At 39.0% G+C, this 23605-nt stretch overlaps 1 protein-coding gene across 2 annotated transcripts; it reads left to right on the forward strand.

The window, feature by feature from the left end:
* The first annotated feature begins 363 nt into the window (after positions 1-363).
* Positions 364-22616, forward strand: LOC149306267 (RNA polymerase I-specific transcription initiation factor RRN3-like). 2 transcript variants are annotated; one of them, XM_089476873.1, is made up of 18 exons: positions 364-413; positions 1751-1853; positions 2670-2726; positions 4564-4653; positions 4756-4885; positions 5402-5458; positions 5924-5987; positions 6144-6213; positions 7282-7380; positions 7916-7996; positions 8467-8584; positions 16525-16655; positions 17211-17341; positions 17890-18074; positions 18775-18883; positions 20096-20248; positions 20795-20882; positions 22111-22616. In XM_089476873.1, exons 2-18 carry the CDS (start codon positions 1761-1763, stop codon positions 22258-22260), a joined length of 1806 nt encoding a protein of 601 aa, XP_089332999.1. In that variant the 5' UTR covers positions 364-413; positions 1751-1760; the 3' UTR covers positions 22261-22616. The 2 variants fall into 2 exon arrangements, with proteins under 2 accessions (XP_089332999.1, XP_089333000.1); XM_089476874.1 differs by lacking the exon at positions 364-413 and adding an exon at positions 727-813.
* Positions 22617-23605: the final 989 nt, after the last annotated feature.

Below are 23605 nucleotides of genomic sequence, written 5' to 3' on the forward strand. Positions count from 1 at the left end.
AAGCAGTCTCAAACTGGGATTGTTTCTGCAGTGTGTTTTGGACCTAACTTTGCCAAATGGAGGGTCAACTGTGGACAGTTATGGCAATCCTATGTTCAGTCTTATCCCCAAACTGAGAGTTGGAGTTTGTTGTGCTAGGGGATCCTGGGAACTGTAGTTCATTGTGGCACTAGAGCTCTCTCCTCTGACACAGGAAACACTACAGTTCCCAGAATCCCCTAGCATAGAGCCAGGGAAGTTGAAGCAGCCTTAATAAACTGGGTCATATTCATATCCATTCCTGTTTTTTGGGACCACCTGAGTCACTAAGGGCAAGGACTCTGAAGACTAGAGAGGGATTTCAACTTCCGGCTTGATACCGGAAGTGACGAAGAGCATGCGCTTCCACAGGCCAGGCCTTGGAAGCGAGGCAGGTAAGAGGACTTCGCCGGGATTGGAGAAGTAATGCGGGTCGAACCCGCTTCCATACTGGAGAAATAACCCGGTTTGGGACCCATTTAACTCTTTCTGGCTTAAGGCTATGGAATTCTAGGAGTTGGAGTTTGTTGTGGGTTCCATAGAGCTCCGCTCTGGACCTCACAACAAACTCCAACTCCCAGAATTCCATAGCAAAGCGCTAGACAACAAGTTAAAGCGGTACCAAACCGGGTTATGTCTCCAGTGTGGATGCAACCCTGGCTTCTCATGCTATGGAATCCTGGGATTTGTAGTTTGTTGTGTGCACCAGGCTCTCAGGCAGACACAGGCTCCATGTCTCCCAAAACTACTACGCTTCCCAGGATCCCACAGCGCTGGCTCATGGCAGTTAAAGTGGTATGGAAAGGCCAATGCGATTCTTGGCTGCATCAGTAGAAGTCTAGTGTCTAGATCAAGGGAAGGAATAGTGCCACTCTGTTCTGCTTTGGTCAGGCCCCACCTGGAATATTATGTCCAGGTTGAGGACGTTGAAAAACTGGAGCATGTCCAAAGGAGAGCGATTAAAATGGTGAAGGGTCTGGAAACCATAAAGCCCTATGAGGAACAATGTTGGGGGCTGGGGAAGAGAAGGTTAAGAGGTGATATGATAGCCCTGTTTAAATACTTGAAGGGGTGTCATGCAGAGGAGAGAGCAAGCTTCTTTTCTGCTGCTCCAGAGAACAGGATCCAGAACAATGGATGCAGGCTCCAGGAAAAGAGATTCCAGCTCAACATTAAGAGGAACCTCCTGAGAGTAAGGGCTGTCAGACAGTGGGACAAACTCCTTCCTCGGAGTGCAGTGGAGTCTCCTTCCTTGGAGGCTGTCTTTAAGCAGAGGCTGGAGGGCCATCTGTCAATGGGGGTGCTTTGACGGAGAGTCCCTGCATGGCAGAAGAAGAAGGGGCTTGGACTGGATCTGGGCCCTTCTTGGGGTCTCTTCCAACTCTAGGATTCTAACCTGCATTATTTCTGCAGCACGGATCCAGCCTAAAAGTCAGAGAGCTTTCCCAGAAAGACAATGCCCAGAATGCCATAGGATTGAGCTGTGGCAATTAAAGTAGTGTCAACCTACTTTATTTCTGCTGTGCAGCCATAGAAAAATCAAGGCAGTGGGGAAAAAAGACCTGTTATGTTTTATTCAACAGAATAAACAGAACGGCTAGACCTTATCCTCTTCCCCACTGCCATCCCCTTCTCCTTTTGTGTCTTGTCTTTTCAGATTGTAAGCCTTTGTGGCTGAAAAGCAGGGTATAAATACTCTAACTGAAAATAAACAAACATATTTGTTGTTTAGACTTTCTGACATGCTATCTGCTGATGAATTTTTGACATCACCACCAAGGAAAACGGTCAGATTCGGTGGGACATTGGAAGAAATCTTGCTCAGATATCAAAAGGTAATATTACTGTACATAATATTAATCATAAGTGTTGCTGTTTTGATATTCCGCAAGTATTGGAGGGTATATTTTTTTGGGGAGGTGTCTCGATAATCTGATGCCGTGTAGGTGTTCGTCCTGCTTTTTTGGCTTTGGGTAATATCTTAGGACCCGTACAGACAGGCCAAAATAAAGCTACTTCAGGTCACTTTGGGGGTGTGCTGTTTAAATGACACACACATCTTAAGAGGCCAGAAGCTGCGCCAAAACTGTGCTCTAGTCCTTAGGACTGGACTGTGACTTTAGCACGACTTCTGGCCTTTTAGAATGTATGCATCATTTAAACAGCATACTTCCAAAGTGACCCAAAGCAGCTTTATTTTGTCATGTCTGTACAGGCTCATAGTTGTTCATAAGAACTGAAGTGGGGGGAAAAACATGATTATTAAATCAAGAAAAAGCTTTGTGGTACCATATTCAGATTGTTTTTAAAGGTCTCCCTCATCTTAGGTGGTAAAGTAACAACAACCACAACAACTTATATCTTGCTTTCCTCTCAATATAGGGAGGAAAGCAGCACACAGCAAATTTAAAACACTACAATTTTAAACAATACAAAAACATTAAAAATTAAAAAACATTAAAAAAAATGTAAAATTAATTTTAAAATTGAAAACAGTTATGCATTAAAACTTAACATGTATTAAAAACTCTAAACAAATCTTAAAATCTGAATTACACAACACTGAAACCTTGTTAGTCTGAAATGCCTTCTGAGGTGTCTTGTGAGGTGAATGATAAGTTGTCAGGCTAATTGCTGTTTTTCTCTTCTAGGGAGATACAACTGATTTTGCTTTGCTGCAACATCAGCTGTTGGATCCTGACATAAAAGTGAGTTTTTTCCTCATTAGAATTTTTCAGTACTGTACAGTGATAGAATCCTAGAGTTGGAAGAGACCACAAGGGCTATCCAGTCTAACTCCTGCCATGTAAGAACTCTCAATCAAAGCATCCCCGACAGATGACCATCCAGCCTCTGTTTAAAGACTTTCAAGGAGGGAGACTCCACTACACTCTGAGGGAGTTTGTTCCACTATAGAACAGCCCTTACTCTCAGGAAGTTCCTCCTAATGTTGAGGTGGAATCTCTTTTCCTGTAGCTTCCATCCATTGCTCCAGGTCCTAGTCTCTGGAGCAGCAGAAAACAAGCTCGCTCCCTCCTCAATATGACATTCCTTCAAATCTTTAAACAGGGCTATCATATCACCTCTTAATCTTCTCTTTTCTAGGCTAAACATCCCCAGCTCCCTAAGGTGTTCCTCATAGGGCATGGTTTCCAGACCTTTCACCATTTTAGTCTCCCTTCTTTGGACACATGGCTCCAGTTTCTCAATGTCCTTTTTGAATTGTGGTGCCCAGAACTGGACACAATATTCCAGGTGGGGCTGACCAGAGCAGAATAGAGTGGCACTATTACTTCCCTTGATCTAGACACTATACTTCTATTGATGCAGCCTAAAATCGCATTGGCCTTTTTAGCTGCCACATCGCATTGTTAACTCATGTTCAATTTGTTGTCTACTTGGACTTCCAGATCCCTTTTACATATAGTCTTGTTCAGCCAGGTATCCCCCATCCTATATCTGTGCATTTCATTTTTCTGCCCTAAGTGCAGTACCTTACATTTCTCCATGTTGAATTTTATTTTTTTAGCTTTGGCCCAACTTTCTAGTCTGCTCAGGTCCTTTTTAATTTTGATCCTGTCCTCTGGGGTATTAGCTATTCCTCCTAATTTGGTGTCATCTGCAAATTTTATAAGTATGATCCCAATTCTGTCATCCAAGTCATTGATAAAGATGTTGAATAACACTGGGCCCAGGACAGAGCCCTGTGGGACCCCACTGGTCACTTCTCTCCAAGATGAAAAGGAGCCATCGTTGAGCACCCTTTGGATTCAGTCATTCAACCAATTACAACTACATGTAACAGTTGCCTTGTCTAACCCACATTTTACTAACTTGTTTGCAAGAATGTCACGGGGAACCTTGTCAAAGGCCTTACTATATCCACAGCATTCCCTTTATATACCAAGCTGGAAATTTTATCAAAAAAAAAGAGATCAGATTTGCCTGGCATGACTTGTTTCTCTGAAACCCATGTTGACTTTTTGTGATTATGGCATTGCTTTCTAGATGTTCACAGACTCTCTTTTTAATGATCTGCTCTAGAATCTTTCCTGGTATTGATGGCAGGCTAACTGGACGATAATGGTTGGGATCCTCTTTTTTGTCTTTTTTTGAAGATAGGGACAACATTTGCCCTCCTCCCATCTGGTGGGAGTGCTCCTATTCTCCGGGAGTTTTCAAAGATTTTTGCCAATGCGCCGATATTACATTTGCCAGTTCTTTTAATACTCTTCAACGTAGTTCATCTGGTCCTGGAGACTTATATTCATTTAGATTGACCAGGTATTCCTGTACAATCTCTTTACTTTATGGTCAGGAGTGCCTGCTACCAGCTTTGGCTGATATGCCAGCTGCATTCTTTCCTGGAACTGGGGGATTATTTCTGCATTGTGTTTTGCACCACTGTTTTTGATTATAACTAATATTCTGGGATGCATCCAAACATACCTAACTGGATCTAAGCAGGCTTGTAATGTTTTTCACCTTTCAAGTCTTGACATATTGCAACATTTAGATATTAAAGAAAATTGGTTCTGTTTTAAGGATGACCAGATTATTAACTGGCTGCATGAATTCCGGTCTTCTGTAACACTTTTGACCAAGGATTTTGAACAGTTGGTCCGCATCTTGTTGGTAAGAATTTATAAATTGATTTTTTATGTTCCACTGACCTTTATTGAGTCTGTGAAGTAAATATACTTAATTTATTGTTCTTTATGTATAAAAATAATGCAGAAGGTGCCATGGCTAAGAAGAAGCCAAACTGTGGTGGAAGAATACTTGGCTTTCCTGGGTAACTTAGTGTCTGCACAGACAATCTACTTGAGGCCATGTCTTGCAATGATTGTTTTGCACTTCATACCACGTAAGATTTTCTTTTTATTCTCATAAAATAGTCAGTATGATTCTCACAAAGCTTTGCAATGTTATTTCTTGAACTATAATTCTTAAACTCTCCCAGCCAGCATGGCTTTTAGTTACTGGCCATGCTGCTGAGGGACTGTGGGAGCTTATAGTGAATTGAGTCTCTACCACCAGGCAGATGGGGTTTAGATGGGGTTCTTATGTTGTAATCCTAGAGTTAGAATCAACTGATGGTGCTTGGTGACAAAAAATAGTTTTTTAAAAAAATTAATATTTGAGCACAATAGTGCAAAACTTCTAGAATATTACTTTTTAAAGTGATTACAGTCATATAGAATTTGGGAAGACATTACTACCTGCTAATACATTATTGCATATTTGTCATATAAATATATGACAGTTCTGTGATTCGTTATCATGAGATTTACGTTACATTATTATTTTGAATTGAATTTTGCAATGAGAACATTAAATAGTAATATAGTGTAATAACAAAATAATACTCTTTTTCCCGCAGCTCGAATAACCATACGAGAAAATAATGTGGACATCTCTGATTCAGATGATGATGAAAGTGAGTAAAATTTCTTATATTATGGTCATGATTGATTCTTTATATATATTACTTTCATTTTATTACTCTGTTATGGAGTTGGACAACTTGCAGATTTTCTTACACTGCCTCTGGCTACACTGGCTAAGGCAGATGGGAATTGCAGTCCAACCACGTCTGCACTTGTTGCAATAATGTTTAAGTTTGTTTAGAACTGTGGAGTATGGTTTACTTGCATATTTGTGACTTTCCATTGATTGAAACCTCAAGATTTCATACAGACTTGATTAATTCTTCCATTAATTTGTCTAATCCCCATTAAAGCTAGTGGCTGAGACTACTCAGGTATGTTATGCAGAAAGGTTAAATAAATATGAGAACAGCAACACTGTCTATGTTGAAAACCAGTGGACTATATCAGTGAAGTATAAAATATAACTAAATTTTCTGGATTAATGTACATGCTTGATTATTTGATTCTTGCAGATGTACCTGAGGGTTTCAACACCTGTCACAGAGCATTGCAAACGATAGTAAAATACGTCCCTTTGTAAGTACTAATATTGAATTTCATATGTTCTCTATGGTTCTCTGTGCACATCCCTGTCTGTTATTTTGTCAAGGTTCATTGTTTAAAAGGGCTGTCAAAATTTGTCCAGTGTTCATAGATGTAGATGATCTTTTCTGGATATTTTTTATGTTACAGGACACCACAGTTTCTCATGCCAGTGCTTGCTGAAAAATTTCCATTTATTAACAAATCTGAAAGCACTCTGGTAAGTGATCAGTTTTTTTAAAACCATGTTTTTCCATCTGTGTATCTAGCAGTATGGCTGTTTTTAATTTAGTCTTTGAACTCCCCTTTAAATTAGCATAAATAGTGTGGTTTCAGGGCCTGATGGCTCTGGTGCATGATGGAGAGAGGCAGTAACTAAAGAAAACTGTCTTTTCCTTCATGCATTTGTTTGTATTTGATTTTTTTTTTGTAATGTTAGTATCATTGTTACTTCAAAAACTATGGAACATGGAAATTAATATGTAGGAATTATCCCCAAACCAACAATTCTTACACTTTGGGAAGAGGCACAGAATACCTTGAGAAAGGTATTTGATTCTGAACCAGGTGGGGCCTTAGCAAAACCAGAGCTGGGTATGTTGTCTTTCCCTTGGCTAAGGGCCCTTGATAATTTACATTAGGTTTAGGAAAACAGCAAGGTCATACTACTTGTCCATTTAGTATGGGAGCCACCAGAATCCACAAGTGACCCCCCCCCCCCCCCCCCGGCAGCCACAGGTTCACTTTTTGTGGCTGAAAAAGATGAGTATTCACCACTTAAGAAGTAGAATGCATAGCTCTCTGCACTGACCATCATTTTTTAAAAACAAATTTTCAAATGAGAAGTAGACTTCTGGGGACCACAAGCAGGCTTGCGGCCCTGAACCTGATCTAACCCAATATTGTTCAATTTGACTGGCCGCAGTTTTCCAGCTGTGGGGTTGGAGTTTTCTCCTATCACTAAATATTTTTTGTTGGACATGCTAGGGACCAGAAGTGGAATCTTTTGTGCACAGAGCTTATGTCTTACTTTTGAGTTATGGTCCTTCCCATTGCCTCCTAAATTGAAATATCTGCGACTAATGCCTCTTTATATGGCTCATGTGGTATGTGATAAACAGTGAAAAACAGAGGACTTATTTAGAAAATCCTGTGTTGAGTTTAAGGTAAAAGCTAAGAAGCTTCGTACTACACTAGTTACATAGTCAGTGGTTTCTCAAACATAAGGGGGCTTGACTGTATGCATACATTTTTTTACTTACAATTTTTGTGGGAACTTCCATTGCAGCAGTTTTATGTGCACAACGTACTACGAATTACTGGATACATCCCAGTGCTGAGATGTGACATTTTGGAGCTTGTTATTGAAAGGCTATTGAAGATGGATGTAAGTATAGAGTGTGGCAAGTGGTGTGTGTGTGTTGTGTGCCTTCAAGTCATTTCCGACTTATGGCAGCCCTAATGGGGTTTTCTTGGCAAGATTTGTTCAGGGGAGGATTGTCATTGCCTTCTCCTGAAGCTGAGAGCATGTGACTTGCCTAAGGTCACTCAGTGGGTTTCATGGCTGAGTTGGAAATTGAAGCCCAGACTCTATAGAGTCATAGTCCAATGCTCAAACCACTACAAGTTACTCTTTTGTGAGAGATTCACTTACATTCCCCTTTTTTGTATTTATAGCAGAAAAATCTGGCCATACAATTTGATGTCATCCAGACATACTGGATTTCAATTCCTATAAACCCCAGCTAGCATGATTAGTGGTCAGGAGTTATGGATTTGCAGTCAAAAATATCTAGTGGGAACCTGGTTTTCTATTGCAATCTAACCACTAATGTCTTTCTTCCATCGTTTGTTACAAAGAGTTAGTAGCTTTAGCAAACAGTTGTATCAGACAACTTCAGTATCCCTACTCATTTTAACAGGTGAGTGCCCCAAGAAAAGATATTGAAGCTGCTGAAGAAGTTGAGAGTGTGGAGAATGCAGAGAAAGGACTCTTTAACTTGGTAAGTTTGCTTGCTAAGCATTTTCGTTGTTAGTTGGTGTATATTTAATAAATACAAATTTTAAGAACAGTTTTAAAGGCACAGGAGGAAATGTTTGTTAACTTTGTACATGGAATTGTAGATACTTAATCTTGTATTCCTTTGACATAAGTGCATCTCCTTGTATAAATAGATAGCTGCTAATACATTTTTAGTTACTTTATTGTTTAAGAAGTACAGTTTCCAATGTAAAAGTTTTCAGAAGTGTAGCTCTAGAGAAGTAACTGCATCCAGCTAATAAACACACTTTTGATACAGTCCTTGTTCTGTCACAAATGTCCCTTGTACTAGTGCGTACTAGTGTCCCTTGTACTTTAGTATGTTTTTGTCAATCATGCACTCTGGTTTGTAGTGTTCAGCGTTCAGTTCAACATTATTCATGCAGTCAAGAGCTCCCCAAATGTTCTCTAATTAGTACTTTATTTAAACAGGATGAAGATGAAGAAAACCCAGATAAGAATGAAACAATGGCACATCCAGTTGCAGAACGCCTGGACATTCTGATGATTGTATTGTTTTCATATGTTAAAGAAATCTGCCATGTTGATGGTAATAACACTTATGCTACCTGTTTAGATTCTTTCTCCAGGATTGACTGTTAATGAGGCAGTAACAAGGAGATAGAAGCATCTGGGCTTAATAATTGGGGACCCCTGCAAAGGGATTCCTGAAAATTGACTTGGAGGAAGGGTTAGATTTGTCTCTAATCTTTTTCCAAGCCAATGTGGAAATGTCTATGTTGAACCCAGTTGCATGAGTTGCATCTTGGGTCCAGGCTGTCTAAACCATTGTATTCTCTTGTGTGAGCCTTCCTGGGCTTTGTGATCTCTAAGAGAGGGCTTTCTTAGTGGTTGTTTCCAGGCTATGGAACTCTTTTCCAAGAAATGCTAGACTGTCCCACTCCCTGTTGTCTTTCTGGTGGGGAGCAAATACTTCTTTACTGAAGTGTTGTTTGAGCAATTGACTGGATGCAGGAAAAGGGTGTTTTAGTGATTGACAAGGAGATCTGGCATTTTCCAATTAATGTTTGATCCATGCTGGGGTGAACAGTCTAGTGCGGCAGCGAGGGAGCGTTTGGGGCGAGGTGGGCCCCGGAGCCATCCCCCCTCCCACCCAGGAGAGCCAGCAGGCGGCGGAGGCAGGGCTTTGCCCAGGGCCCTTAAAAGGCCCAGGAAGACCGGCCACAGCGGCGGCGGCGGCAGCGAGGGAGCGTTTGGGGCGAGGTGGGCCCCGGAGCCATCCCCCCTCCCACCCAGGAGAGCCAGGGTAGTGGTAAGAAGCAGTAAAAATTGGGGGGACCTCTAGAAGAATTACAGTAACGATCTCGTCCTTTGGAACTTAAATTAGTTAGTCAGCCTTGCTTTTAGGTTATATTACATTTTAACTGTGAATAAAAGTTTTTAACATGAAACTACGGAAACGTCGCCGTTCTAAGGCCTCACACGACCTTGATAATAAACCCTCTAAACAAACTAAAATAGATTATCACTTTTCTAGCTGTCAAGGTGCCCCTGTCATGCAACATGATATTGAATTACATAATAGATATGGAATTCTGGATTCCTTGCAGGATGTGGACCTGTTAACATCGGATAAGGTCAAAAATAATGTGGACCTAGAACACTTATCAACAAAATGCCCATGGAAGGAACTCCTGGCAAAGGAAGCATTTTTAATTTCAAAGATTTTTGAACTCTTATTAAAAAAATGTGCCTCCTTTAGTAATAAGCTTGAGACATTAATAAATAATATATCCAACGAAGAGAGAACAAACTATTCAAATGGACCTAATCTACATTCAATACCTCTTTATGATTATCTTAACCCCACTGAATTTTCTTCAGCTCTTCAAATTCAGTCCTCTCAGGTGATGCTAGCCATAGGATATAACCCAATCAACAAGGGTAGATGGTCCAATTTGTATAATATCAAATACTCCTTAAGCAAACTACTGGGTTGGGAATTTTGGAAGGTCATGTTAAAATCTTTTCATTTCCTACCAAGCGTAGGACATTATTCACGATTAATCTTGACCTTCAATTCCCCAGCTGCTCCCAGTACATTACTGGCTAAAAAGTCCTTATTGATAAAAAATTATGACATACACTGTGTGAGGGTATATACCAATAGAGTGTTAAATCCTCTCATATCCCTCAAGGAAAGAAAATCTGAAGGAATGGTTTCTGATAATTCTGGACATATTTCGAAGGATAAACAAAATAATATTAATGAACTCAATATACTTAAGGATGAATGGTCTAAAATGTGTCAAGCAATTGAATTGGTAACTAATAGTCAACATGTAGCAGAAGCATCCCTACCTTCAGATACAATCCCTCCAAACATTGATGATTGCCAAATCAACCATGGGAATAAAGTACAATTTATGAACTGTTCTGATACATCCTTATCATCAAATGCCCTCCAACCATCTAAAGAAAAGTTCCTAATTGACCTTGAAGTGGTGGAAAATGTGGAATCTCGTCACCAAAATTGGGCCAAAGACTTAAGCGAGCTTATTTCCTTTAGTCCATACATTGATAAACCCCTCGACAAACCTCATGATAAGCTTCATCAGAATGACGATCCTGAGCTCAAACAAACTGAAGAAAAGGCTACGCAGCGACCCTCTAAACTCCCTGATACAAATCAACGAACGGTTACACCTATCCCCGAAGATTTAACAGCCAAACCTAGAATGACATCTCAGACCACTCCAGAAGAGACTTCTCAAGCAGTATCACTGACAAGAGACCTGTATAGTTCTAACTGGAATGGTTGTATCCAGTTAGATGAACAAATTACATCTTCAATTGTACCAGACCCTATTCAGTGACTGCCAGAGAGTGCTCATAGGAGTTCCCCAAGTTTTACGTTACTTTCATGGAATATTGCGGGTTGGGGAAGGAAAAGTGGTGATGTAGATTTTATTGAATATATCAATAAGTTTGACATTGTTTGTTTACAGGAGACATGGTGTCAGTATGACATTTGCTTACATGGATATATATCTTTTTGCGTCCCGGCAGTAAGATCTGGTAAAAAGGGACGATATAAGGGAGGATTAGCTATTATGATAAAAATAATTAGTGGCCTTCAGCATGTAATTTTAACCCCGTGTAAGGAGATTGCACAAGCAATTCTTCTCCAATTCGAGTCTGTTAAAATAATATTAGTTAATATTTATATACCAGCAAATTATAATAATTTAACAAGTTCAATTTATTGGGACCACCTATCTAATTATATTGATGAGTTTACTAACAAACTTGATCCTGCAGGGTGTTTATTGATGGGGGACTATAATGCTAGAATTGGCCCCTCAAATGACTATCTTTGTGAGCAGTGTATGCTCGATGTAAATACGCCCCCATTTGTTTGGATCCAGTTACAAACAAAAATGGGATTCTTCTGGCAAATTTCTGTATTACCCATAATTTATTTATTCTAAACGGTTCAGAGTACTTTCCAAACACAAATGAATTCACTTTTATAGCTACACGAGGGAGAAGTTCCATTGACTATGTATTATCTAGTCCAGTTTTGTTGAATTTGATTACAGCCTTTGAGGTTTGCCATAGGACAGAAAGTGCCACTAGTAGTTTCTATGGTATTACCCAATTTAATTATTGCACCTACCATAAACTCTGAAATGTTTGTTAGTTATGAAAGATTAAAACGAATCTATTGGAACTCTCAAACATTGGAGGCAGTCAGTGAAATCTATAAGGAAGCTAGTGCCTTAGCGGTAATGAACGATCTAGCTAATAGCACCACAATAGAAAATGCCCTGGTAAATTATGGGAAAGCAATATCTATTATGAGCATCAAAACAGCTACTTATATAAATCCATCTAGAGGGAGGAGCTCGTGGTTTGATAAAAGTTGCCTTATAGGGAAAAGGAACCTTAGACAAATATTCCAACTTGCTTTAGACAACCCCGAGGAAAATTTTAGTCCTTACCTAAAGGCCAGGGTAGAATTTTATAAGTACATAGAAGACAAAAAGAAAGCTTTTTATCAACAAAATTGGGCCGATTTTGATAAGGACCTGAAATCAAATGATTCCAAAACATTTTGGTTGGCAGTAAGGAGGCATATGAATAACGACTCAAATTTATCTTGCCCTGGCATTTCGCCCCAAATTTGGGTATCGTATTTTATAAATAAGATGCAAACTCAATCAATTGAAAATACTGTAGTAATTACAAACCCTTCTACTATCTGGAGCCCTGTTTCACCAGATGAAGTATATCAATTAATTCTGAAACTAAAATCTGCTAAATCGCCGAGTTATGATTCTATTACGGCAGAGGTTTTGAAACACGGTTCAGAACTATGGTCCAAAGCTTTGGCAAATCTTTTCACCCTGGTAAACAACTCGGGGCTGATTCCGGCAAGCTGGAAAGATTCAATAATTATTCCTATTTTTAAAAAAGGTGATAAGCAAGACCCAGCTAATTATCGCCCGATAAGCCTGCTTTCTATCGTGGGTAAATTATATGACAGTCATTTAGCATTGAAATTGGAAAGCTGGATGACTACTCAAGCCATTCTGGGACCTGAACAAGCGGGCTTCAGAGGTCACATGTCTACCATAGATCATATTACTGTTATCTCATTTCTCATTAATAAATATATTTCCCGTCCTAAAGGGAAATTATATGCTGCGTTTATTGATCTAAAAGCGGCATTTGACTTAATTCATCGACCTACACTTTGGAGTAAACTGGAGAGTTTAGGTATAGATCCAAGACTTTTGTTTTTGTTGAGCCAAATTCATACCAACAATCGCTGTAGGGTAAAATTTACTGATAGTGGTCATTAACTGACCCTATCTATTCAGGAATAGGTGTAAGACAAGGCTGTGTCCTAGCTCCTCATTTATTTAATTTATTTGTGGCAGATCTTCCAAATTTCATGTCATCGGTTGATACCCACCCTCCTATGTTAGGAAATCGCCCACTTTTAGTGTTACAATATGCTGATGACACTGTATTATTGTCGCTGACTCAGGTGGGCTTAAAGAGAGCCCTGAATAGATTTAGTGAATATTGTGTAAGGTTCCATCTACAGATAAATGTTAACAAATCAAAGGTCTTGGTATTTTCAAAAGGTTTTACTCCAAGGAAATGGAAAGTGAATAATCAATCTATAGAACAGGTAAAAATGTATACATATTTGGGCGTTCTATTCCATTACAATGGTCTTTGGGTGAAGCAGAGAGAAAAGGCTGTTCAGTCTGGGAAAAGAGCATTGGCAACGCTACAATCCTTTTACTATAAGAAGGACAAGATGTCCTTGCAGCCCTGAAAATTTATAAAGCCAAAATTAGACCTCTAATACTATATAGTATATCTGTATGGGCAACAGCTTTTAATAAGGAGGTTGAAAATCTACAAACTCGGTTCTGCAGGAAATTGTTATCTATTCCGCCATGTGTTCATTATTTAACGTTATATGACGAACTTGGCTTGGATTCACTGGAGACCACAGCCTGGTTGATGGCGTATAAATATTGGCTTAAAATTCACTATAGACCAAATAGATCTAGTTTAATCTGGTTTCTTCTATCTGATCATTATTATACTAATTGGTCAAAAACCTTTGTAGATAATCTAAAACTAAAGGGTTTAAATTTGGACTCTCTTCTCCTATTGACGGAGCAGGAGTGCTTCAAGACAATTAAGGATTGTTTTTTGAGTTGGGAACATAAGAAAATTTATTCTACCCCTCCCAGAGTATGCTCCCCTTTTGTATTTGGCATTCTCCCCTGTTGTGGTGAGATACCAAAGTATTTCCAATCATTGTCCCTTCAGGCTGCGAGGAAAGCCTTCCTCTTTGCAAGACTGAACATCCATCCGTCTTGTGTTACTAAGGGGAGATATATGAAAATTCCATTTGCTAACTGTTTATGTATTTGTGAAGTATCCCCAGATACCCTACAACACATTGTCTTTCTTTGCCCATTGTATCAAAAACCGAGAAAGAAACTGATAATGAAACTGATGGAAATGAATTACTGTGTAATGGATATAACTTTAGTGCATTTATTGGAGGATTGTAATGAGCAGATGACACGATTGATGGCAAATTTTCTAATGGAGGCAACAAAAATTTGGTATAATTTGAACAGCGGTAGTGCATAGAATAACTTGTATAAGGAAGGAATTTTAAAGTATCTATGTAAATAATTTTAGTTATAATTTTAATTGTGTATTATGTTTTTGAGATGCCTAATAAAGGTTATGATGATGATGATGATGATGACAAGGAGATCTGGCATTTTCCAATTAATGTTTGATCCATGCTGGGGTGAACAGTCTAGTGCCTTCAGGTGTTTGAGACTAGAATTTCCATAAGATACAGTCAACATGGCCAAGGCTTTATGTTGTGGGAGTACTGTCCCAAACATTTCACACTGAGTTACTGTGATTAATCTGTTTACAAATATACAGTGGAACTCCATAGATTAATAGCTTTCATAGGCAGAAGAATGGAGACAGGGTTTTCATTTATTCATCCTGCAGCCCAATCTGATTCCTGAGAAATCTGCTTTTGAGGGTTCAAGAATCCCCCAGAAGATAGTAGAAGATGGTACTGAGAATAAGAAAAATAGAACTTCTCTATTTGCAGATCAGCAGGTCTTAAAAGCAGTCTTTCCCAACCTAGTTCCCTCCAAGCGTTCAAGACCTCAACTCCCAGCATTCCTGACCTTGATAATGCTGGCTGGACAAAGGAAGCTTTTCTGTCTGTTTCACCATCCTCACAGACATGTTTGGGTAAGGTCAAAGGAAGGGCCTTCTCAGTAGCTATTCCAGGTGTGAAATGCCCTGTTTAAAGAAAGTTCTCCCTGTTATTCATCCACTGACAGGCAAAGACCTTTTGCCAGTGAGTTTTGACAATGCACTGGGTTGTTGAGAAAGCAAATCTAATTGAGATGAGGGGGAGTCTTTTATACCTGGTTTTCAAAGTTGCTTATATGATTGTTTTACATTCAGAATTTTAATCTGATAATCTATTTATTTATAACCTATGGTGGTTTTAGTTGTATCCATATATTAATCATGTATGAACCTCCTTGGATGTAGTAGTGGGAGAAAGATGGGATGAATAATGAAAATGTGAGTCAGAGTCTGAGTGAGAAGCCTGTTCACTCCTTCTTCTAAGTTTGTTGCTGGGTCCTGACTGCTTTGGAAGTAAGCCATGTTTAGATCTGTTTCACAGTCTGACATATTAAGCATTAAAATAACATATAGACACTGCTGCTGTGTCATTAAGCTTTGGAACTTTTATTGTTTCTACTGGATACCAAAAATGACCAGAATGTACATTGTTTTTGTGGGTTTTTCGGGCTATGAGGCAGTGTTCTAGTAGAGTTTATTCCTGATGTTTCACCAGCGGCTGTGGATGGCATCTTCAGAGAATGCTGGCATGGAAGAGAGTATTTGAGAGGAGGTGATTTGCATGTTAGTTTGTATATTGTTCTGTTATTGAATGGCAAGGCGTACAGAGTGTCCATTTACGTAAAGATCTGTTGTCTCCTGGGAATCTCCCTCACTCTGGTGGTTTTCATTTGCATTTGCTGGGTCTTAATTTTCGTGTTTTTCAGGACGGGTAGCCAAACTCTGTTTACTTTAAGAGTTTCTTCTTTCCTGTTGAAGTTGTCCAGGTATTTGTGGATTTCAATGTCTTTCCAGTGCATTCTGACCTGGTAGTTGTTGGCATGGTCCGGAATTTCAGTGTTTTCAAACAGCATTTTATGGCCAGGATGGGTTATAACATGTTCTGCTACTGCTGATTTTTCTAGCTGACTCAGCCTGCAGTGTGTTCCTTGATTTGGGTTTGAATACTGCATTTGGTGGTCCCTATGTAGACTTGTCCACAGCTGCATGGTATGCGGTAAACTCCTGCAGCTGTGAGAGGGTCTCTTCTGTCCTTTGCTAAGCGCAGCATTTGCTGGATTTTCTTGATCGGTTTGTAGATCATCTGGAGGTTGTGTTTCCTCACCAATTTCCCTTTTCTGTCTGTGACTCCTTTGATGTATGGTAAAAATACCTTCCCTTTGCTTTCTTGTTTGTCTTCACTCCTATGGGTTATTCTGGGTCTGGCAGCTCTTCTGATGTCTTAGCTGGAGTAACTATTAGCCTGTAGAGACTGCACATTGCTTGTAAATCAGTTTATCTTGCCTGAATGGTCAGTTCCATGTTGAGTGGAGAAAGTGCTGAATATGTATAGCAACCATGGAGCATCTTCCTTGACTTTGTCCTGCAGAATCTAAGGACCCAGTAAGCATAGACATGCAATGTATTATTTTTGGTTGATTTATGGTTAAGAAGATGAGGGTATTTTAGCATAGTATCCTTCCTTAATCTTATTCGACTACTAGGTAACAATGTTTTGGGGGAAAGTAACTAATAATTTTGTAGAAAGTACACACGTCTTTTCTCAGCTGAGGACCATGGTAATGGAAACATTTTTATTTCTAGGGAAGCTTGATGTTGCCAACACCAAGCACTTGTATCGGGATCTGGTGGCTATATTTGATAAGCTGATTTTACCAACCCATGGCTCATGTCATGTGCAGTATATCATGTTCTACCTCTCCAGCTTTAAACTGGTATGTATAGTCCAACATTTTACCATGCTTTCTTCCTAGTTCTATTGATTGGCTTCTCAGACCAAAAAGCACAGTTGTATATTTTTTGTCTTTGGTTGAAATGAAGAGTGTATCAAGGACTGTGTTCAGACAGAGTTAAAACTGCAGAGTCTCCCCCTCCTCTATTCATTCCTTTGTTCTCAAGCAGGATTAGTCCTGGGGTTAAATATGGCCCTCCTAGGGTCCCAAAGTGGCCCTCTGGAGCTGCTCTCCCCATAATACAGTTGTTTCATGTTTTCTTAGATTTTATACAAGTTTTTCTCCTTCCGAAGCAGTGGAGTGCCTCTACAGGTGAAGTTGCTGGCAGTAAGAACTTTGAACTGAAATATGTCCCACCATTTTGCCTATTTTTACACCCACCAGTGAAATACGGCATCCAGGAATTTCTCTGAATTCTGAATTCACCCTTTGGATTGAAAGAAATTCCTTACCCTTGCTCTAACAATTGTCAGTGAGCACTGTCCATGAATGTAGGCACCCTAGCATTTTTGTGTTACATGCATTTGTGTCTCATAGGGAATTGCAGAAGCCTTTGTGGAACATCTTTGGAAAAAGCTTCAGGATCCAAATACCCCTGCAGTCATTAGGCAGGCAGCTGCAAACTACATTGGTAGCTTTTTGGCACGGGCAAAGTTTATCCCAGTTGTGTAAGTAGCCCACCAAAGTTATTCAAAAATTTTACTCTGCAGAATAAGACTAGAAATGTAGACTCAGAGCATTCTGGAAGAAATAATAGAGCATTTTGCTATGAAATGACCTGTTTGTTTTGCAGTGATAAAGTATTTGACCCAACTTTTTCTTTTGGGAGGGAATTGGGGCCAGCTCAACCCTACAGGAAAACTGAGCTGTAGCTGTGCTCACTAAAGTCAAAAGAGCTCATAAATTCACATATTGACGGAGCTTCCATAATAAAATGTTATGAGGATGGGGCATTTAAGGTACATCATAGGCATAGCTTAGAAAAGTTGCATTTTGGACTACAATTCCCAGTTGACTCACTGGCCATGCTCACAAAGGGATTCTTGCAGTCCTAGAAATCAATGTTTCCAATTTCTGAGGGTGGATGGGGTGGTTTATCATTAGTATGACACAGGAAACATGCCTGATACCTTCATTATTTAAATGATCATCCTTCTCATCAGTGAAATGATTTAGCTGGACTTCTGTTGTTATCAGTTTTCTTGTCCCGTTTCAGTACAGTGAAAGCTTGCCTGGACTTGTTGGTAAACTGGTTGCACCTGTACATTGATAACCAGGGCTCAGGATTGAAAGCGTTTTGTGACATTGCTCTTCATAGTTCCTTCTATGCTGCTTGCCAAGCTGTGTTCTATGTGGTCATCTTTCGACACAAGCAAATCTTGGATGGAAACCTAAAGAAAGGCAAGTGCGATATGATAGCAAGTATTCAAACTGGATGTGTTGGGGAAATTTGTCTGGATTTTGATAGTGGCATCTTCGTTGGAATAAAAATTAGACCAATTTCATACCTGGAAGCAGGTGAACGAGTCGATCCTTGAAACAGCTTTTTTTTTAATATACATATCTTTATTTACCATGATTAAAATACATAAAATCTTCCATATAACCAATGCAATGCATCATACAACCATCACATAGTCCTTGACACAGTCTTTGGTAGCCCTAGTAATTATCCATATATCTTTTATTACTCACCTAACACTATAACTATATTCTTCCATACTCTCTATTGTCTCTCTTTCTCTCTATCATCCCTCTCATACCTTCTCCTTTCCACCCATTCTTCTAACATTAATCATACGTTCTCCTTCTAGTTCTCCACCTTCCAAACAGACTATCCCTTTACACTCTGTTCCTCTAATGTATTTCCGTCACAGTAAATACATTAAACTAAGCACTACTGTAGATGAAGAAAAAAGCCTGCCTAAGCAGTTAATGTTTGTTAATGAATTTCCATTACGTGTTACTAATGTTGCTTCTTCTGCATCAGCTTAGTACTGTGGCAGGTTACCCTGTTGCTGTCCCTCTTTCTTTTTGTTTGTGTAGGAGACTCTAAAGGCATAATGGCATAAAGATGTTTGTTAATACTTTTGTTTTGAAGGTTTGTCATTCCTGCAGAAGTTAAACTTTGAACGTATTGTTATGTCCCAGTTAAACCCCCTGAAGGTTTGTCTGCCATCCATTGTGAATTTCTTTGCTGCCCTTACCAGGTAAGAATCTTTGTTTCCTTCCTTGATTTTTTAAAATATTTGTGTTCAATAACTATGTAAATCAAATAGCAATGCAGATGTTTTTGGTCTATATCTCCATTTCCATTTTCTACTGTATGTTCTTTCAGGTTTTTAGGAAGGCTTTGTTCTTTGTGGCACTATTACTTCCCTTGATCTAGACACTACTTCTATTGATGCAGCCTAAAATCACATTGGCCTTTTTAGCTGCTGCATCAATTCAGTTGCTTGAATCCAATTATCTTAGGAGATGTTTCTGTCAAGATCTCTTATCATATGGTCTTTTTATCATTTCTTCCTCTAAATAGTTAAATTTCTTCCATTGACTCCTTCTCTCTGTTTTTATTTACCTGCCATACCATCCAGACGGAGGCAACCCTTCCCCTTATAAAATACGAAGTTAAATCTAGAGATAGCTCTCTAAGATTGCTTTGTAAAATTTTGAAATTTGCTTTGATTTTTCTTCAAACATTATTCTGTCAATTACATTTTTAAAAATATCCTATGTTTCTTTTATCAGATTTGAATCTTTCCTGTAGCTGATAGTATATTAACCAGTGAGATTTTTCCCCCTGTATGGTTTGGATGTCTTTTATATCTTTATACAGATTATGTCTGGAGCTAAGCAAGAGTGGACTTAAGTCAGTACTTGGCTAATAATCAAAAGCAGTTAGACCTGAATGTAAAGGGAGGCTAATATAAAAAATATAAATTACCACAGAAGGAGATCTTAGGAGGAATAAAATCCCAAAATGTTCTCATTCATAGTCTATCTTTCCACTCAAGATTTCAAGGCAGTATAGAGTAGGGGTGGCTATCCATCTGTTGCTTGACTGAAGATCCTCATGCGCCTTACCATTAGTTCTGTTTGTTATGGCTAATGAGAGTTGCAGTCCAACAACATCTGCACTGGGATTCATGTTCCCCACATGCATTTTAGGATAAAGGCTAAGGGATATGCTACCAAAGGAATGGTGAAAGGAAATGATAAAATTATAATAGTGCCAGTTCTTTTCATACTATATAATAAAGTTTTCTTTGTGGGGGCTCTTGGAATGTCAGTTCAGAACATTTGAGAGGCTAACCTCCAATCTCTGCTGAATGTGGATGAAGTCTGGTTTTCTGTCTCTATTTTGCTTCAGCTATCCCTTCTAAAACAGGAAACTTCACTTGGCTTTTCTTCCTTTTGTTCAGAAAATACCAGATTGCATTCTGTGACACCATCATTGAGAGGAACAGGAGGCAAGCTTTGCCAGTTATAAGAAGCAGCTGTGGCGGTGACTCAATAGAAGCATCCACAAATCCCCTTGACAGTTTTTTCCCTTTTGATCCTTATGTTCTCAAAAGGTATATTTCGAGAAATCAGTGAATTTCCCTTTTGTTTTGAAAGAGCCCTGTTTAATTCTGACAATGTCAGAGTTCTCAAACTACGTTTTGTCTAGCTTGTTTGAAGTGTGTTGTGTTGAAGCTACTCTGTAAAACACCCAGAAGTCACGCTTGTTTAGAGGACTGGAGATTCCCCTCAGGGATGCTTTAAACTATGATTCGTGCAATGGCAGGTGGTTGGATCCAAGTATGTGATTCTTTTAGTACCTCCTTGTTATCGCATTACCATTTTGACTCTGTCTTGAAAAATCCCCTGTGAGACTGAAGACACAATCCACAACACATGGGTTAATCCTTTGCGCCATGTGTTGTGGATTGTGCCGGCAGCCTCACAAGAATGACCGTTCTCAGTCAACCACTCATTTTGTGTACTGTTCTAATTCCATTCAATCTTTTTTAAAAGACAGATGAGGTAATTATGGAAAATATTAAAAATTACTTTGTGTGGTGCTATGATTTCCTTTTTTATGTGGTCACCCTCTTATCATATTCCAATGTACTTCACAGATCAAAAAATATAATTAATCCCTTGTATCAATTTTGGGAAGAGCAGAGTACAGAAGAACTTGAAAAGACTACAGATCCCATTAATGAGGTGAGCAATGTCATTCATATACACAAGCCATCTCTCAGTCTGGTTTTTCTACCAGTACTGAAGAATAATATAAGGTACACGTAGTTTAAAGTGATGTCTTCACACTGAGGACAAAGACCATAATAAGATAGTATTTTGGTATATTTTAATGATAAGTTGGGTGCATAAAATATCTCTTATATTATGGTATTAAGGTATGTTGTTTGGAAATATAATGTGCATTAATATAAAATGCACAAAGAAACATTAAAGGATTTTTATAAAAGGGATACACAATAAAAGCTACAGATAAACAAGAGGAAGGACGGAAGTCAGATGTATGTAAGATAAAGAAGAGTGAATGAAGAAAGATGAAGACTAGTGAGATAGTAATGAAATAACAGTAGACAAATTGTAGGATGGTATAATAAGTAGGGGAAGGTTTTAAAGGTCTAGGTAGAATAATAACAGGGAGGTGACAGGTAATATAGGTAGTGAGGAGTAGAGTGTTAGCGATTGGAAGAATAAAAATATATGTGTAGGCTGATATTCTGAAAGAGGGATTTATATCAAATATGTGTCGGTCTGTTTTGTTTGTGTTTGTCTTTGTTATTAAAATTAACAAATAACAAACCAAAAACAAAATATGTGGAATGTAGCAGGTTGAGGAATGATGCTCAAACCTGAGGTGAGCAACGTGGCTCCTGGGCTCCACTTATTTACCTTTGAAGCCCCCGATCATTCCTTCAAAGCTCCCTTTTTCCCAAACTAATTTCAGTGTGATTTTTCTGGCAGTTTTGCCCTCTAGTCACTCAGAAAGCCCTAAAAATGCATCAAGACATGCAAAAATACTCCCTACTGCCACAAGCACCCCAGAATCCTGAACTATTTCCAAATACCCTTCTTTCTGCAGTCATTTGCAAAATGGTAGCAGGAAGAGGATGTGTTGTCACTTCTGGTTGCCATCTTGAAAAGGTCTGCAAATGGAAATGGAGGAACATGGACTTTGTAGACTGTAGGGGAGGCAGAGTGGGATTGGCCCCTCTAGATAGTGGAGCTTAAAAGCAATTTAATTTAAATCATAGAATTGTAGAGTTGGAAGAGACCACAAGTGCCACCCAGTCCAACCCCATTCTGCCATGCAGGAACTCTCAATCAAAGCATCCCCGACAGATATTACATTTATCTGTTTTCTCAAGGTATTCCTTGGTGGCATTGTGGTGTTTTTACTATTGTGTGTGTTTGATAGAGCAAAGGTGAAGACGACGACGACTTCTTGAATGGTGAAACTCCCCAGAACGATGGCATGATTGGTATGATGCCAGGCTCCTTCGACTCCTCTCTTCAGAATACAGAAACATGTGTAGGATCGCCACCAGTAGCATCAATGCTGCTCTGACCTCCCAAAATCAGATGGACAAAAACTTTGGGCAGTCGTCATTTCTATAAAGAGAACATTTTGGATTATGTGTAGACTGCTGATTCTTCACCTATTTTGACAGTAAAAAGGTGTTTGTATAATTTGAAAGAGTTGTATCTTACCCTTGTGTCTTACCCTTACAATTGTTTCTGTATGTTGATCCAGAATGGCTAACTTAATGTACTTCATATGTAAAGACAGACCCAGAAGACTTTGCAGCTAGTTCTGCTTGGCTACCTCTCTGCTTTAAAGAAAATTAATTTCAAAACACTTGCTGTTCAGATAGAGGAGTTCTGCTTTTATTTATTTAAAAGAAATAAACTGAGCTTAAATTCCTTGGGGAGCTCTTTTTTGTGTGAACTGTATGGTTTTTCTTCTTAATCTGAGCACAGGATGAACATTCAAAGGCAACAATGATGAAACATTCTGGAAGTTTCTGAATTGGTTTGAGTAAGAAACATGTTTCAGTGTTGTCAGAGTGTTATTGGCAGAGCTTGGAAAATATACTTTTTGAGCCTGATCCTGAGAGCTGTTGATCACAAAAGTAGCTTTTTGTGTGTGTGTTGGGTTATTTAATTGTGATTCAAATGAGGATTTGAGTTGATTTTGAATACCTGGTCTTTACATTTTATCTTGAGTCGTGTGTTTAATACACAACACAGAGTGCGACAAGTGGGAAGTGTTTTATTTTTAGAGAGCTGCATCTCCTCATTCCCTAGGAATGGTTAACTTTTCCCATCCATATATTTGGCAGTCTGCTTCCTCAGATGCATATTATTATTATTATTATTATTATTATTGGAAAAAATAGCCTATAAAATAATTATATTTTATTATTATTATTATTATTATTCAAAGCCAATAATAGTCTGCAAAAGCAATATGTAAGGAGATCTTGTAGCACCTTTGAGACTGAAAGAAAGAAGTTGGCAGCATGAGCTTTCCTAGAGTTTAGTCTGCTTCCTGACCATCTGAGGAAGTAGGCTTTATTATCTCTATCTTTATTACTTTATTTTATTATTATTTATTCATAACGTTGTTTCTAGTTATAAGTTTAACAAAGACATAGCTGTGTGTTATTCCTTAAAATCAGTATGTGGAGAGATCTTGTAAGGCTACAAGATTTTTTTTAGACTCCATCTCCCAGAAGCCTCCGCCATGAAGGCCAATAGCCTGGGACTCTGGGAGCGGAAGTCCAAAGTCCCTTGAAGAGCACAGTTTGGGGCCTACTGCTCCGAGAGCTTTTGGACTCCATCTCCCAGAAGCCTCCGCCATGAAGGCCAATAGCCTGGGACTCTGGGAGCGGAAGTCCAAAGTCCCTTGA

This window comes from Sceloporus occidentalis, unplaced genomic scaffold (genome assembly GCF_023333645.1).
Source record: "Sceloporus occidentalis isolate IW3139 unplaced genomic scaffold, rSceOcc1.0.p SCAF_10, whole genome shotgun sequence".
In the NCBI taxonomy this organism is placed as follows: Eukaryota; Metazoa; Chordata; class Lepidosauria; order Squamata; family Phrynosomatidae; genus Sceloporus; species Sceloporus occidentalis.

What these genes read in the sequence shown, in the direction of transcription:
- LOC149306267 (XM_089476873.1), top strand. Translation starts at nt 1,761, where the DNA reads ATGCTATCTGCTGATGAATTTTTGACATCACCACCAAGGAAAACGGTC. An exon ending in TGTTGGATCCTGACATAAAA is followed by an intron (nt 2,727 to 4,563) that starts GTGAGTTTTTTC and finishes TTCTGTTTTAAG; the next exon opens with GATGACCAGATTATTAACTG. An exon ending in ACAAATCTGAAAGCACTCTG is followed by an intron (nt 6,214 to 7,281) that starts GTAAGTGATCAG and finishes CTTCCATTGCAG; the next exon opens with CAGTTTTATGTGCACAACGT.